A 17,483-nucleotide genomic window follows, 5' to 3' on the forward strand; every position below is an offset into this window, starting at 1 on the left:
ATCATCGTCTTCTGCTACTCGTATGCGCATACATATACAATGAGGCATCCAGGGCTGTTACGGCGCTTCAACTGAACAACCGCCGTCTTGTTTGCTTGTTAGAGGTTAAAAGGTTACACGTTTAATGTACAGGAAATATCATGTGCCTTTCAATCTTCAAAATTGGTCAGGGTGCAATTTTGTTTTTGGAATCGTTTTAATACTTTTATTGTATTCCAAAAAAAGATAAATAGCCTACATTTTCAACATTGTGTTTTGATACCCATGTCGTGAACTAATTAGTTGGTTTTTTATTTAGAGTAATTTTGATTTCTGTTAAATATTTAATGTAGTCTTAACATTTTTGGGGCGAATAAGGCGGTGAGAGAACCAACTGTGTAGGCCTATCTCCATCTCTGTTTTCTTCTAAAAAATATGTTTTTAGGTCAACAGGAAATCTCATCTCCTGAGGGGAAAGATGCGCTCTCTCTCTCTCTGTGTGTTTGTGTGGACCATGTTAATTCCTTAGTGATGTGGACTCGGAGGAACTTGAAGCGATCGACCGGCTCCACTATACAGCCTCATCGATACACTGATTCTGTTGGTTGTCCTCTTCTGTCAGAATTTCCCAACATTCAATATTTATTTTTGACTATAAATAATAAATGGGAAAAAAGCAACAATGTGGAACTGTGTGTTAGTGGTAAGTGTACCAACATAGCAACGACAGCAGGTGTCAAAGATGTGTGCTAGAAAACATTTTAAGTGCATACGCAAAGTCTACCTTTTGGAATGTAATTTATTTCATAGAAGTTAGTTATATCAGTGTACGCTATAGTTAGTACCTTATTGCATCAGCGTATGTCTTTTTTTAACCCATTTAAATGGTACATCAAGTGAATGAAGGTATACGAACAACTCAAAGAAAGACAGAATTTAAAAAAAAAGATTTTATTTATTTGACTGTTTTCATGATATTGCTGTTCTTATTTTCGCTGTCATTACAGTGGAATTGACCTCTGAATGCAGCATGACATTCAGTATCAACACAACTAAAGTGCTTAATTTCGCCCATTGATAACGATGATCTGTGTATTTTAGTTGATGTTTTATACAAAATGCAGGCGATGGGGCTTACACCCTAACCATCAACATTCAAAAATATGAAATAAGATGTAAGGTTTGTAATTTTCAGTAATTGTTTTCAGAGAAATGTGTTTGTGTATGTGTATTTCTGGTGGTCCTTTCTCTTCTTTCTTGAAATATTATTTCAATACCACAAAAAAATGTAACAAAAGCATAGAAAGGAATAAAACATTAAATAGTATCTTATTTAAAACCAGACAAGGTTATAAAACATATGTTCAAATACAAGTATTAAGAAATAAGACAAGTACACTGTACACTCCTAAATTGATGGGACCGTTGCACATCTTTGGAAAATAACCCACAAGGCGCACACTGGTTGAATCATCGTTGTTTCCTCGTCATTCAGTGAAATTACGTTGAACCAATGTGGAATAGACGTTGACTTGACGTCTGTGCCCAGTGGGAATTGTCTTCGAGGTGAGCATCATTTCCACGCAAATGTCCGAGCTCACTGTCTGCAACGGGGATTGACGTCTATTTAGCTCTCATCGTCTGAATCACTGTTGGGAACGAGATCCCTCTGCGGCGACAATGATTTGAAAGTGCTCTTGTTGCTGTCCTGCTTGGAGGTGCTGGATAGGTCTATTGCCATGTCCTCACTGTCGTCTACAGCACTAGCGCGGCTGGGCCAGGACATGTCGCTGTCTTTCCCTTTAGTTTCCTCCGAGTAAGTTTCCGAGTGGGAAGACTCTGGCGTACCTGGGGATTGCTTTACAATCTCCATGGACTTCTTGTGCATTCCTGCGTAAAGTGATAAAAATGAAGAAAAAAAACAATTAGTCTCGGCGTACACGTAGCCTATAGCTAAATAAACCCACATAAGTAGAGGTTAGCCCTATTGGTAAACGAAAATGTAACATTTAGGCCTACTTCCTCGTTATTATGTCTATGTTATGTTGTAGGCTACATCTAGGCCTATATCAAACATTGTACAGATACAAAACACATCTCAGCTATGTATTCAATGGATTAAATACATATTTGAGTCTTATATGATGAATAAAGCAAACAACCTGCTGGCTCACCTAGAAGCCAGGGAGCACAGGAGCCCATCATCCCGCTCTTGGCGGAGTTGATGATTGATTCTGGCAGAGGGATGGAGTGGCGGACCATGGCACCGTAGAGCCCATACTCTGCCATCACACTGCTGCGTCCCCAGCACTTCTCACGTTTTCTCCACTTGGCCCGACGATTCTGGAACCATACCTGGAAAAAAATAGGCACAAAATGTTAGATCTTTGGAAAACTTTCCGATATTAAACCATCAATATGGCCATTGTAGGCCTACATGTTTATATAGGCCTACCTGTATTCTGTCCTCGGGCAATTCTGTCTTCATTGCTAACATTTCCCTGGCATATACGTCTGGGTAATGTGCTTCATGGAATGCCTTTTCGAGCTCCTCCAGTTGATGCGATGTGAACACGGTTCTGTAAATTATTTATTTTTTAAGTTGGAAGCATTGATAAAGCAGGCTTCCCAAAGGCATTCATTAGTTTAAAGTAATAGTCTACTCAATGTCTCTATTTTTTTTGCTCTAGAGCAATAAAACTGTCATCATTATGTACCAACCTGTGCCTCCTTTTCTTTCTCTTCTGTGAGTTCCCTGAGTGTTTCGAATCGTTTCGATCACCAGAGAGACATTCATCATCTGAAAAGAAAAAGGAAAACATATATTAGAGACAAAACAATCTATTCAAAATCAAACGAATAAACGTTACATGAAAATTGTGCTGAACATTTTTTATACATTGAGAGCTTATACATGCTATATAGACTAATTGAATAAAATGATATGTATCAAAAGTTACACGTTGGAATGTTATCCAAAATAACAGCTCCCATATTAGTCTCGCGATAAATCAACCTTGAACGCAATCAAATTTGAAATAAATTGAGCTACATGAAGAAGTGGCTGTTTCAGGACCCCCTGAGAAGAAATGCAAAGTGGACCGCTTCCCTAAAGCACTAACTTTAAAGTCAACTATTTGAAGTGAGCTGTACCAGAGTAGGGGTCTCTTTGTTGCTCCAAGTTCTGCATGAAATGACTCTCGGTCCTGGACTGAAGGAGGGGTATGTGACTCGGTAGGAAGCAGGGGGCTCCCGCAGGTTGCTGAGCCGCCAAACTGCACAGAAACCCTAGACCAAGCGGCAAGGATCCTCCAGCGAAAGGGAATCCCATCCCAGTGCTCTGAATATCCCCGTTACCTCCTACTCCATGAGGTCCGGATGGGCGAGGCTGGAGATCCGTTTCAAGACCCAGTAGGTCCGTGATGGCAAAGCCTTTAGACCTAAACCCAGATCCATGAAGTCGTGACTTATCGATCCCAAATGATGGAGCCAGCATCTTGACTTTGGGCTTTTCATCCGAGCCATCATCTCTTCCTGTCATGGTTGTCATTGTAAAGCGCTACTTTCTCTTTCTCCTGTAGCTCGGGGTGATGAGGCGGGAGATGACAAACGGCAGGACAATTTATCCCTGTGTCATATCCAGGGATAACCTCTAGTGACCAATCAGAGCAAAAGGCACCCGTCAAACCGAAAGGAGGCGTTTCCCTTTTTCAATCCCAAAGGATTAATTGCCACCAATTTCCCATCAAATCCGATAAGGATTTTCTCCTCTGTCCCCTCTATCCGAATTGGTCCTAAGTGTTTTTCTCTGATGGCAAATGTCACTTATGTAGCCAGGTCTGCAGGCCAAACAATAATGAATGATTTACAACTTTCAAAATAATATTTTGAAGGAATACAGGCCATGTGACATTTTGCAATTATCAACCAAAACTGAAATATAGTTTTTTTTTAGCAATCAAACGTTCATTAATTGTATCTCAATCTGAGGTTGTTGGGCTATGGTCATTGCTCAGTGATGCTTCAATGTCATTGTTGTATTATTTGTAAATGTCAAAACATATTATATCCCAACGAAAATCTTTGTTTGCCCATGTAGTGAAAATGAGAGAATAGCTTGTTGATTTGGGACTAGCCTATTTAGCGTGACAGCCTATAGCCAAACTGGAAATAGGTTTAAAACGCAAAAAGATTAACATTTGAAAATAAGTTTAAATCGTTGGTTTATTATAATCGCTCTGGGATTTAATAAATTGCATGTTAAATTCATTTTGGCAAATAATATTATATAATAGGCTATAGCAAACTAATGATGCAACCTGCAGAATAGAGAACATTTAAATAGCCATGTAAATAGCCTGGAAACGTGGCCTGGCGATGTCAGCTGTCAATGCATAATCACGATACTTTTTATGTTTCCCGCGATATAAATATTGTTTTCTAATGTTCTTTGCACTACAACGTTTTTTTTAGGCTAGGCCTATGGCTAACTGAAAAATATGAACAAAGAAAGTCCATCATATGCATGCACATCACATCATGCATTCAAATTACTTTTACAAACGACAGTTTACCACATCTGATTCAATATTTACAACTGATTTCGACTTTCCACTCTAGTCTATTAGACACTCCTGATGAATAAAAAGGAAAGGCATTCATTTCATATTCAAGAAAGGTCAAAATCTCCCTGACAATATGTTATCTGGATTAACAAAGCATATTTTTCATTTGGGTAAATGGCCTTTGAATTACAGAGTTGAAAATTCAACACAAGGTCTGTAGACCAACGTTTTTCTCTATTTAAATTTATTTTAGAAGTAGGGAATTCTTTACGAAAAGTACAAGGGTGTCTATTGGTCCGCAACTGTATTTGTCCCTTGCAGTATAGCCTAAAATATTTTGCTCTCAGGGTCTTTATTGACCTAGCCCATAAATTGTCAGAAATGTGTGTGTGTGGTTGTCCTATTGCCAGCAGCAAACGAGGCGCCGATCTTAATAGTATTTCATATTCATCATGACACATGTCCCTCTAAATGCACTTTCACTAGACCACAGCAAACTAACGTGGAGAAAATCTCCCGGTGTAATTAGAGTTCGTAATCCGGCCCTTCACCAAATTTCCTGTCTGTACAGATATTAGGATAAACCCGTAATTGGTTTGACGTAGACGCAGAATCAGCTTTATTTTGTAGGCTAGATAAAGTTAATAACGAGGTCTCGGGAGAAAATGAAGCTCCTTGTGTAAAAGTAAATCTGGACATTAAAACCAAATGATGGTAATCCCAAGGGATTGAGCGGAGGGGGTGTGTTGCTGCCTGCAGGTACTTTGTAAAAAAAAAAACGAAGTGACAGCGGATGCCACTTTTCATGGACCTTTATTCATGACCTCTTAAGATCCCGACGCTTCTGCGCATGTGCGGGATTCTCTACATATGCATCTGCTCTACTCCTAGGGGCGATAACGAAGAAGGAAATTGACGCCATACAAACGCCATTCCTACGCACTTCTCAGTAGTTTGTATTCAGATTTGAGGTTTAGTGTGGTTCCTTTGTATACACTGAATACATGCAATTAAACCGCAGAAAACACCCACTGGGTCGCCTACCAATTTGATCAGGGAGTTTTTGTTCAATTCGTTTTACTATTCATTTATCTCAAGCAACCCTTTTAAAATGGTGTACCTTTCATTTGAATTTGATCGGCACAATACTTGAATGTAGACTATATAGAATGCGCTCAGAATATACAAAGATAGCCAATCTACCATGGGTAGATTTAAAAAAAGAACACTCGCGTGTGGCGGAGCGGTCAAAGGCACTGCATCTCAGTGCAAGAAGTGTCACTGTAATCACTGGTTCGAATCCATGATGCATCACATTCGGCTGTGATTGGGAGTTCCGTAGGGCGGCGCACAATTGGCCCAGCGTCGTTCAGGTTTTGGCCGGGGTAGGCCGTCATTGTAAATAATAATTTGTTCTTAACTGACTGGCCTAGTTAAATAAAAAATAAAGATTTTAGTCATTATTTATGTTTAGGGAATAATCGTGAATCCTATCCTAATAGAGCCTTTACTCACAATCGGAAAAAAAGTGGTTTGATTAATTCTGAATGTTGTCACATTCTGGTCATCAATGGTAAGGTTGCAAGTAGTGTAGACTACAATATAATTATAATATGGAGAAGAGTATATAATAGTATGATATAATAAAAATATACCCTAATTGCCCATACTGATCGTGGAACTGTGTGATGGCTAGTGCTAGTCAAATTCAAAGGAACGGTTTGAGCAACCACATGGATGTGACAGCGTTTACAGAGTAAATAAATAAAGGTAGCTAAGTCAAAATATATAGTCTTAATGGAAGGCAATGAATGTAGGGAAAGGAATGAACACTAAATTGGCAGTTAAATATATGTGGTTATATGTGGTTATTACTTAGGGTCGTTCTCCTGCCATATGACTCGTTCACATTCATCTCCAGCCATCATCAGGTAAAATATATATACAAAAATAACCTATATTTACACGGATTACTCAGTTACCTAACTCTTATCAATAGCTCTGATCAATTTATAAATAACATCGCATGGAGAATGCTGTTATTTCTATAGGAGAAAATACAGTAGATGCTTTTTCCATTTGGAACCGGCCGGTTCGCTCGACCTTATTCATGGTTTCCTGTTATGTAAAGGTGGTGGACATATTAGGGAATTAAGTCAAGGTTAGAATATTTCATATCTGTAGACACACCTCCATTTATTTTATCTCCACCCCCAAACGCATACATTGCTGGCACTGGCCCTGCTTGAATTCAAGGTCAGAATACTCATAGAGAGGAAAGTGCATGTTAAGGGAATAATGACAACAGGTTACTCTGGCAAATGGTGCTCGTTTAATAAAGTTAGATCATCCCCGTCTGCCCTGTGACTTTTTATTTAAGGAGGTGTATTGGAGTCGGTCTCTGATTTAAAAATAAATGAGAGAAATCTTCTTAACCAAATGCATTAAATTAGTTTAATCTATCACTTGAATACAGAGCCATGTGAAATATGCTTTTAGGACACATATCCATCAAAGAGCATGTGGTGTGTTTTTCACACGGGTTTAGAGCGATATGGTCGTAAATAGCTAATAGTTTATGGGAAATCGTGGGATTCTAACATGATAGGCTCAGTTATTGGACATAATAAGTGGACCATCCTAACATTGAACTATCCGAATTTAAAATTATATAAAATAGTAAAAGATTATTCAGGATAATCCACAGTTAACATCAGATAAGTGTTTTCAATGTCAATTATAAGAGGTAAGTAACATGAATTATCCCTCATCCCTTAAAATAAAATATAAATTGAATAAATCATCACCATTACCATCATTAATCTCCTCAACGAGTCAATGCATTAGACTAGAGGGCACGCAGTAACAATTATTAGGCTTACAGCATTGACAATAACTAAGACTCTATACAGGCCCGTTTACCCAGACTCATACACCAGCGCCAGCATTAGTAGGCTACCAGGCGTGGTATTCAATTTGTTTCACCCGTTTCTAAACCCACATAGCAGTATAGTTAATGAGTTAATGTGTGGGTAAATTGAGGAAAATGAGATAAACACAACATCCTCTCTAATTTGATGGAAATAATTCCCTTAAAATAGGCAGAAAAAAACACCCCTTTCATTCTTAAACGAGTGCTTGCAGTGAATTGAGTGAAGGGAGGAAAAACATTATTTTAAGGGCCAGATTACAAGGCTGGGTTTCATGGTGTAATCAAATGGGATTATCTGGGATGAAACTAAAGGTTAAATAATTTTTAAAAATTAATAATAATCATAGTAAATGTTTCTCTGCTCATTATTTTCCAGATAATATTTCAGGGCGATTCTCCACCACCAAGATTATTAATCTCTTAAAAAGCACATCAAAAAATCGCTTTTTGCTCTAATTTTCTCTGTCTAACCCTGGAACATGGGGGTTGTTTGGCTAATAGATGGGCCACGTGCCCTACATCTGAATAGGATCCAGCCACTAGGGAATCCGAGCACCAAAGATGGTTTAGTATGCATTTAGTTGAGAAACTCTCTGAGAGCACTCTGAAGTGTTGACAGGTGTCATTTTAATGCTCCACCCATGCCCCAACCAAATGCTCACTAAACGTGGGAAGAAAAAAAAACTTTAAATCTCAAGTGATTTTATGGTTGATGTGATTTATTTTATTCGTGGCTTAATGATTTATACCCATTGATTGTCTCATGCTCTTAATTCAGCTGTTGTAACTCATCAGAACCCAAAATGTATAAATATATCGTTTGACTCCAATGTTTGTAAGCAATGTAAACATAAACAAACAATGTATAGCCTCAAAACATGGTCAAAACTATCATTTTTATATCCTGCATGGCCAGTCATTGCACCCATAGCTCTGTTTATGAATATGAGAATTGATACATTTATCTAGCCCTTATCCCTCAGCGTTTTACCAAAAAAAGTGGCAGTGTCCACTTTGTTATTGTTTATTAAACTGCAAATTGCCACTTTAATAAAGTTGGGCAACCCGCAAACTGCCTGCCTACAGCGTAAAATCATACGTCTAATATAATATATGATAGTATGTAAAAATCATATTATGTGTGATGTAAAACAGTAACAGTAATGTATAATGTTCTTGAGGCCCATTTTTCATTGGTAGGCCAAGGTGAAGTTTAAAGATGGCTGCACATTTTAAAAGGAAATCCTTCAATTTCTCTATTCTAGGTAATACTGTAAAATGAATGATGCCCATCTGAAAACTGAGACCTTCCATAACACAAATGATGACATTTCAACAAAAAAGGCCAGATTGGACCAAAAAAAAAAAGATTGTTCAGAGTAACTATTACTACACTGAGCAGTGCTGTGCCCATAGGCTACTTCACTGGCCTGGTTACACATTACATCTGGTTACACATTTGAGCACTAGTTGCTCGTACTGTGCTGGAAAGGACTATGTAAAAAGAAAATATCCAAGCCAGCACAATACGGTTCAGGTCAGCATCATAGTTTGAAAATGGTATGTGGATGTTCTCACATGAGGTCATCAGATAGGAGCCGAGATTCCTCAGAGTTAAACTCTTGATCACAAACAGTCTTCTTCCTTACCGACCCACGGTACTCTACACAAGGCATACTGGGCAGATGGACAAATCCTCTCTGGGGTGGGGCATAGATAGATGGGGTGTGACTGCACGGTGCACACTTGACGAACATGTGTTGTGCAAGCAGATGGACTGGACTGAGTCCAGATGTTTCAGACTCTCTATTAACGTTCTTCAGGATTCGTAATCACCAAGAACGTGGGACACCACTGTCGTAACATATTAATGGAGAGAGCTACTTATTCCCTCATCAGCCAATGTGAGGGACCTCCTGCTGTTCCCTTCTTGATCTCATTGTCTCTGCATTAGGACAGTCTCTTATGCCACTGCTGTTCTGTTGCTGATCTTGTTGTCTCTGCAGTAGGACAGTCTCTTATGCCACTGCTGTTCCCTTCCTGATCTCATTGTCTCTGCATCAGGACAGTCTCTTATGCTTCTGCTGTTTTCTTCCCGATCTCGTTGTCTCTACATAAGAACAGTCTCTTATGCCATTGCTGTTCTCTTACCGATCTTGTTGTCTCTGCATAAGAACAGTCTCTTATGCCACTGCTGTTCTCTTTCCTGATCTCGTTGTCTCTGCATAAGAACAGTCTCTTATGCCACTGCTGTTCTCTTCCTGATCTCGTTATCTCTGCAGCAGGACAGTATTATATACCACTGCTGTTCTCTTCCTGATTTCATTGTTTGCAACAGGACAGTGTTTTATGCCACTGCTGTTCTCTTCCTGATCTTATTGTCTTTGCATCAGGACAGTCTCTTATGACACTTTTTAAGCCTTGAGACAATTGAGACATGGATTGTGTATGTGTACCATTCAGAGGGTGAATGGGCAAGAAAAAAAATGTAAGTGCCTTTGAAAGGGGTATGGTAGTAGGTGCTAGGCGCACCAGTTTGTGTCAAGAACTACAATGCTGCTGGGTTTTTCACGCTCAACAGTTTCCAGTGTGTATCAAGAATGGTCCACCACCCAAAGGACATCCAGCCAACATGACACAACTGTGGGAAACATTGGAGTCAACATGGGGGGAGGGAGTATTCAGTATTCAGAACCTTTGCTATGAGAAAGGCACACACCTGTCTATATAAGGTCCCATAGTTGACAGTGCACGTCAGAGCAAATACCAAGCCATGAGGTCGAAGGAATTGTCCGTAGAGCTCCGAGACGGGATTGTGTTGAGGCACAGATCTGGGGAAGGGTACCAAAGCATTTCTGCAGCATTGAAGGTCCCCAAGAACACAGTGGTCATTCTTAAATGGAAGAAGTTTGCAACCACTAGACCTGGCCGCTCGGGCCAAACTGAGCAATCGGGGGAGAAGGGCCTTGATCAGGGAGGTGACCAAGAACCCAATGTTCACTCTGACAGAGCTCCAGGGTTCCTCTGTGGAGATGGATGAACCTTCCAGAAGGACAGCCATCTCTGCAGCACTCAACCAATCAAGCCTTTATGGTAGAGTGGCCAGACAGAAGCCACCCCTTGGTAAAAGGCACATGCCAGTCTGCTTGGAGTTTGCCAGAGGCACCTAAAGACTCTCAGACAATGAGAAACAAAATTCTCTGGTCTGATGAAACCAAAATTGAACTCTTTGGTCTGAATCCCAAGCATCACGTCTGGAGGAAACCTGGCACCATCCCTACGGTGAGGCATGGTAGTGGCAGCATCATGCTTTGGGGATGTTTTTCAGCGGCAGGGACTGGGAGACTAGTCAGGATCGAGGCAAAGATGAACGGAGCAAAGTACAGAGAGATCCTTGATGAAAACCTGCTCCAGAGTGCTCAGGACCTCAAACTTGGGGCGAAGGTTCACCTTCCAATAGGACAACGACCCTAAGCACACAGCCAAGACAACGCAGGAGTGGCTTTGGGACAAGTCTCTGAATGTCCTTGATCGAACAACTCTGGAGATACCTGATAATGGCTGTGCTGCAACACTCCCCATCCAACCTGACAGAGCTACTCCCCAAATACAGGTGTGCCAATCTTGTAGTCCCCGAGACTACACTTTCAGCAATCTTTATCTCCAGGAAACTTGGCCACTAAGAATCTGGACATGATAAGAGCAGGATCTTAAGGTGAAGCAGATGTTATAGTTGTACCAACGTCACTTAAAGCACACTGGGTTGCACATAACACACATATGCATGCATGTATGCAAGCACGCACACACACACACACACACACACACACACACACACACACACACACACACACACACACTTCCCATCCCCTTACTGTGCACATTAATCGAGTGCAAAATGAATTGTTTAATCCATTTTTCATTCATTTCCATTCAAGAACAGTATAATCTTCTGTAAAATCATAATGAAACAATGATTAATCTACAATGATTGCTAAGCTTGTGCAGATTTACAAAGGGTATACAAAGTGTCAACATCGGTTTTGATTGTATGATAATAAAAATTGTGCTTAACAGTGTTAAGGTTTAGTGCTCATCCAATATCTACTAAAGTGTGTGTGTGTGTGTGTGTGTGTGTGTGTGTGTGTGTGTGTGCGTTTGGCATGGGGTGAACTCGTATAAGCCGCTGTTCACTTGAGCAAACTATGTCATATTTAATTTATTTCCAACATGGATTATAATTATATCAAGAAGAGGATTAATTGATTTGGGGGGATGAATAATATGTCCAGATTAAGGTTTTTAGATTCTTAGCCCTTCAGAGCTTTTATCCTGATCCAGATTTCTGCTGGTTTATCTCATTGTTTCACATCTTAACATTCTAAGGGTTTCTCAGTCATGTCTGGTACTATTATATAGACTTCTGTAATCGTAAAAGCCTTGGTTTCATGCATGTTAACATTAGAAGCCTCCTCCGTAAATTTGTTTTATTCACTGCTTTAGCACAATTTGCCAACCCGGATGTCCTAGCCGTGTCTGAATCCTGGCGTAGGAAGACCACCAAAAACCCTGGAATTTCCACCCCTAACTATAACATCTTCCGACAAGATAGAACTGCCAAAGGGGGCGGTGTTGCAATCTACTGCAGAGATAGCCTGCAGAGTTCTGTCTTACTATCCAGGTCTGTACCCAAACAATTCGAAGCTTCTACTTTAAAAAATCCACCTTTCCAGAAACATGTCTCTCACCATTGCCGCTTGTTATAGACCACCCTCTGCCCCCAGCTGTGCCCTGGACACCATATGTGAATTGATTGCCCCCCCATCTATCTTCAGAGCTCGTGCTGCTAGGTGACCTAAACTGAGACATGCTTAACACCCTGGCCATCCTACAATCTAAGCTAGATGCCCTCAATCTCACACAAATGATCAACGAACCCACCAGGTACAATCCCAAATCCGTAAACACGGGCCCCCTCATAGATATCATCCGAACCAACTTGCCCTCCAAATATACCTCTGCAGTTTTCAACCAAGATCTCAGCGATCACTGCCTCATTGCCAGCATCCGTAAAGGGTCTGCGGTCAAGCGACCACCCCTCATCACTGTCAAACGCTCCCTAAAACACTTCAGCGAGCAGGCCTTTCTAATCAACCTGGCCCCAGTATCCTGGAAGGATATTGACCTCATCCCATCAGTAGAGGATGCCTGGTTATTCTTTATAAGTACCTTCCTCACCATCTTAAATAAGCATGCCCCATTCAAAAAATGTAGAACCACGAACAAATATAGCCCTTGGTTTTTTCCAGACCTGACTCCCCTTGACCAGCACAAAAACATCCTGTGGCGTTCTGCATTAGCATCGAATAGCCCCCGTGATATGCAACTTTTCAGGGTAGTTAGGAACCAATATACACAGGCAGTTAGGAAAGCTAAGGCTAGCTTTTTCAAGCAGAAATTTCCATCCTGTTGCACAAACTAAAAAATGTTCTGGGACACTGTAAAGTCCATGGAGAATAAGAGCACCTCCTCCCAGCTGCCCACTGCACTGAGGCTAGAAAACACTGTCACCACCGATAAATCCACTATAATTGAGAATTCCAATAAGCATTTTTCTACGGCTGGCCATGCTTTCCACCTGGCTACCCCTACCCCGATCAACAGCCCTGCACCTCCCACAGCAACTCCCCCATTTCTCCTTCACCCAAATCCATATAACTGATGTTCTGAAAGAGCTGCAAAATCTGGACCCCTACAAATCAGCCGTGCTAGACAATCTGGACCCTCTCCTTCTAAAATGATCTGCTGAAATTGTTGCAACCCCTATTACTAGCCTGTTCAACCTCTCTGTCGTATCGTCTGAGATTCCCAAAGTGTCACGCTCGCTATCCTCAAACTCCCTGTCATAAATCGACCAAGGCGCAACATGCATGTAGTTCCACATCTTTGAATGAAAGTGAAACCTGAAACAACCAACAACAAAAAAATCAGGTAAACAGCAAAGACCGTGACGCAACCGAGGTGCACACAAACACACACGGAAAAATAATTACCCACAAAACACAGGTGGGAAAAGGCTACCTAAGTATGGTTCTCAATCAGAGACAACGACAGACAGCTGTCCCTGATTGAGAACCATACCTGGCCAAAAATAAAGAAATACAAAAACATAGAAAAAAGAACATAGAATGCCCACCCTAGTCACACCCTGACCTAACCAAAATAGAGAATAAAAAGCCTCTCTATGGCCAGGGCGTGACACAAAGATAGGAAAGCTGCCATGGTAATCCCCCTCTTCAAAGGGGGAGACACTCTAGACCCAAACTGCTATAGACCTATATCCATCCTACCCTGCCTTTCTAAGATCTTCGAAAGCCAAGTTAACAAACAGATTACCGAAACGATATCATAACCGCCATCGAAAAGAGACATTACTGTGCAGCCGTATTCATCGACCTGGCCAAGGTTTTTGACTCTGTCAATCACCACATTCTTATCGGCAGACTCAACAGCCTTGGTTTCTCAAATGATTGCCTCACCTGGTTCACCAACTACTTCTCTAATAGAGTGCAGTGTGTCAAATCGGAGGGCCTGTTTTCCGGACCTCTGGCAGTCTCTATGGGGGTGCCACAGGGTTCAATTCTCGGGCCGACTCTCTTCTCTGTATACATCAATAATGTTGATCTTGCTGCTGGTGATTCTCTGATGCACCTCTACGCAGAGGACACCATTCTGTATACCTCTGGCCCTTCTTTGGACACTGTTAACTAACCTCCAGATGAGCTTCAATGCCATACAACTCTCCTTCCGTGGCCTCCAACTGCTTTTAATGCAAGTAAAACTAAGTGCATGCTCTTCAACCGATTGCTGCCTGCACCCTCCCGCCCGACTAGCATCACTACTCTGGACGGTTCTGACCTAGAATATGTGGACAACTACAAATACCTAGGTGTCTGGTTAGACTGTAAACTCTCCTTCCAGACTCACATTAAGCATCTCTAATCCAAAATTAAATCTAGAATCGGCTTCCTATTTCACAACAAAGCATCCTTCACTCATGCTGCCAAACATACCCTCGTAAAACTGACCATCCAACCGATCCTCAACTTTGGCGATGTCATTTACAAAATAGCCCCCAACACTCTACTCAACAAATTGGATGCAGTCTATCACAATGCCATCCATTTTGTCACCAAAGCCCCATATATTACCCACTACTGCGACCTGTACGCTCTCGCTGGCTGGCCCTCGCTTCATACTCGCTGCCAATCACACTGGCTCCAGGTCATCTACATGTCTCTGCTAGGTAAAGCCGTGGCTTTTCTCAGCTCACTGGTCACCATAGCAGCACCCACCCATTGCACGCGCTCCGGCAGGTATATCTCACTGGTCACCCCTGTTGTGTCTTTTGGCTATTAAGTGATATGACATGCTATTCTATAAAATAATTTCTCCGTAATTAATATTACCTGATTGAGCTAATCATGTAAATGTAATTAACTAGAGAGTCGGGGCACCACAAAATAATATTTATAGAGCTGTTATCTTCCGAATGAACTCTTAAAGACCTAGTAATTTTTTACATCAATAGCAGTCAATATTAATCGTCAACTTAATTCAGTCTCATCTGAAAGTTGTAAATTCTTGGTCATCTGCACGAACCCTGGCTAACAAGTTGAATCAGCAATACAAAATTGGGTTTAATTATTTATTTACTAAATACCGAACTAATCACACAGAATTACATATACACATAATTAATCATAACTTGATTACAAATTACGTCATAAAGGAAAACGTCCCTAGCGCGCGGAACAGATATGACAGCTGGTTACACAAAAGAAAAGGGTCTGGGTTTGAGTAAAAGAGCGGGAAGACTGAGGAAAAAAGGGGGAAGCTGTGCTATCGTAAATACAGTATCTTATGCATTCTAAATTATCGCCCATTTGGAAAAGGAAAATGCAGTAAATATTTACTCTGAGCTGTGCTTTGGTAGGTTGGTTGTAGATGGAAGGCCGTGTTGCCCAACCGAGTCCTTTGTCCTTTGAAGAATGTCTCTGCTGGTAAATTGCATACGTTGTAGTAACATCGTTGTGGGGTAGACGGGATACTCTGTCTGTTCTTTCCTAACCTGCATTTGCAGCTGCTGTTGCTAACTCAACGGCTAGGAGGTATCACTTTTGTGGTGAATAAGAGTTCAAAGTTCATACAATTCGCAACCAAAGCTCACACTGATGTTGACTTCGTTCTGTAGTTATTATCTGAACCATTCAGACATCGGACCGTCGTCCTCACATCCTCGGAACAGGAGGTTACATTGTCGTCAAGGCTTTATATAGGAAGGGAGAGGAGGGCGTGTTTGAAAAGTTTTATAGCCCATGTCCCTTCACAGGGGCGGGCCACCGATTGAGTATAGCCCTAACCTTATGAAAACCCAAATCTCACATTTTAGAAGCTAAAATTACATTTCATCCCGAATAATTTCATATTCAAACATTTAAATCGAACAACAATTCCATGTGAATTCGATAACTCTGATGTGTAGACTTTCCACTGTAGAGTTTATGTCATCTTATCATTGATAAGAATGTCTCAAATGACAACCGAACTGACATCATATTCATTAAGTGCCACCACATATGTTCAATTGGTCAGATTACCAGAATATAGTTCATTTCCCCCCACCTTCTGATGTTCCCAGAATCTCTATGTTAACCAAGGTGTTTGCAAATGTAACATCAGTAGGGTAGAGAGAGGGAAAGGGGGGGGACTTATGACTGTCATAAACCTACCCCCAGGCTAACGTCATGACACCCCCAAAGCCAATTCTTCCTTTGGCCGCCTTTCCTTCCAGTTCTCTGCTGCCAATGACTGGAACGAACTGCAAAAATCACTGAAGCTGGAGACTCATATCTCCCTCACTAGCTTTAAGCACCAGCTGCCAGAGCAGCTCACAGATCACTGCATCCAACTACCTCATCCCCATACTGTATTTATTTATCTTGCTCCTTTGCACCCCTGTATCTCTACTTGCACATTCATCTTCTGCACATATACAATTTCAGTGATTAATTGCTATATTGTAATTACTTCGCCACCATGGCCTATTTATTGCCTTTACCTTCCTTATCCTACCTCATTTGCACATGCTGAATATATACTTTTTTCTACTGTATTATTGACTGTATGTTTGTTTATTCCATGTTAAACTCTGTGTTGTTGTATGTGTCGAACTGCTTTGCTTTATCTTGGCCAGGTCGCAGTTGTAAATGAGAACTTGTTTTCAACTAGCCTACCTGGATAAATAAAGGTGAAATGAAAACATTAAAAATATTAAACAACTATCCCCAAGGTTTGAAAGGCGGCTCATGTACTCCCTCTATACAACGGAGGTGACCCTTGGGACCTAAAAAACTTTTGCCCTATTTTTAAAAAATTGTCTAGCTAATATTAGAATCCTTGATTTATTCTCAGCTAAGATCTTTCTTATCTATGAAACATATTCTAAATGTACTTCAGTCGGGTTTTAGACCAGGTCACAGCACTATCTCTGCTGCGTCCCTAGTTATAAATGAAGTGGTATGGATTAAAGGCAACATTGTGCTGCCCTCTTCACTGACCTGTCAAAGTCCTTTGATACTGTTGACCACTCACTGCTAATTCAGAGGCTTTCCTCAATTGGCCTAGACTAGGCTGCATTTAACTGGTTTAAAATGACTTGACAGATAGAACTCAATGTGTATCTACTGATGGTGTTAAGTCAGGTTTCCTGGATATTACGAAAGGTGTCCCACAGGGGCCGATTCTGGGTCCTGTACTTTTTACTATTTACATTAGCAGTATTGACTTGTCTGTAAAAAAATATTTTACCTGCACTTGTATGCCGATGATACTGTTGTGTATGCTATTGCCCCACGGTTGACCAGGCTCTATCTGAATTACAGTCTCCATTCATTTTTTTACAGAAAAACTTTATCGACCTGAATTTATTATTGAATGCAGGTAAA

The 17,483-nt window shown here is 40.9% G+C and overlaps 1 protein-coding gene across 2 annotated transcripts; it reads right to left on the bottom strand.

Moving 5' to 3' along the window:
• Window positions 1–922: 922 nt before the first annotated feature.
• Window positions 923–3,579, bottom strand: LOC110527518 (visual system homeobox 1). Of its 2 annotated transcripts, none has more exons than XM_021608848.2 (5): window positions 3,133–3,579; window positions 2,701–2,779; window positions 2,435–2,558; window positions 2,142–2,334; window positions 923–1,869 (listed from the first exon to the last, which is right to left on the bottom strand). In XM_021608848.2, exons 1-5 carry the CDS (start codon window positions 3,527–3,529, stop codon window positions 1,607–1,609), a joined length of 1,056 nt encoding a protein of 351 aa, XP_021464523.2. In that variant the 5' UTR covers window positions 3,530–3,579; the 3' UTR covers window positions 923–1,606. The 2 variants fall into 2 exon arrangements, with proteins under 2 accessions (XP_021464523.2, XP_021464532.2); XM_021608857.2 differs by having other exon boundaries at window positions 1,607–1,869; window positions 2,154–2,334.
• Between the last annotated feature and the right edge of the window lie 13,904 nt (window positions 3,580–17,483).

Source organism: Oncorhynchus mykiss, chromosome 1 (genome assembly GCF_013265735.2).
Source record: "Oncorhynchus mykiss isolate Arlee chromosome 1, USDA_OmykA_1.1, whole genome shotgun sequence".
NCBI classification, from domain to species: Eukaryota; Metazoa; Chordata; class Actinopteri; order Salmoniformes; family Salmonidae; genus Oncorhynchus; species Oncorhynchus mykiss.

Excerpts from the sequence above, each read along its gene's own strand:
- LOC110527518 (XM_021608848.2), bottom strand. The coding sequence starts at position 3,529 with ATGACAACCATGACAGGAAGAGATGATGGCTCGGATGAAAAGCCCAAA. Across the intron at positions 2,559-2,700 it reads AGAAAGAAAAGGAGGCACAG|AACCGTGTTCACATCGCATC; the intron begins GTTGGTACATAA and ends AATAATTTACAG. Across the intron at positions 2,335-2,434 it reads TGCCCGAGGACAGAATACAG|GTATGGTTCCAGAATCGTCG; the intron begins GTAGGCCTATAT and ends ATTTTTTTCCAG.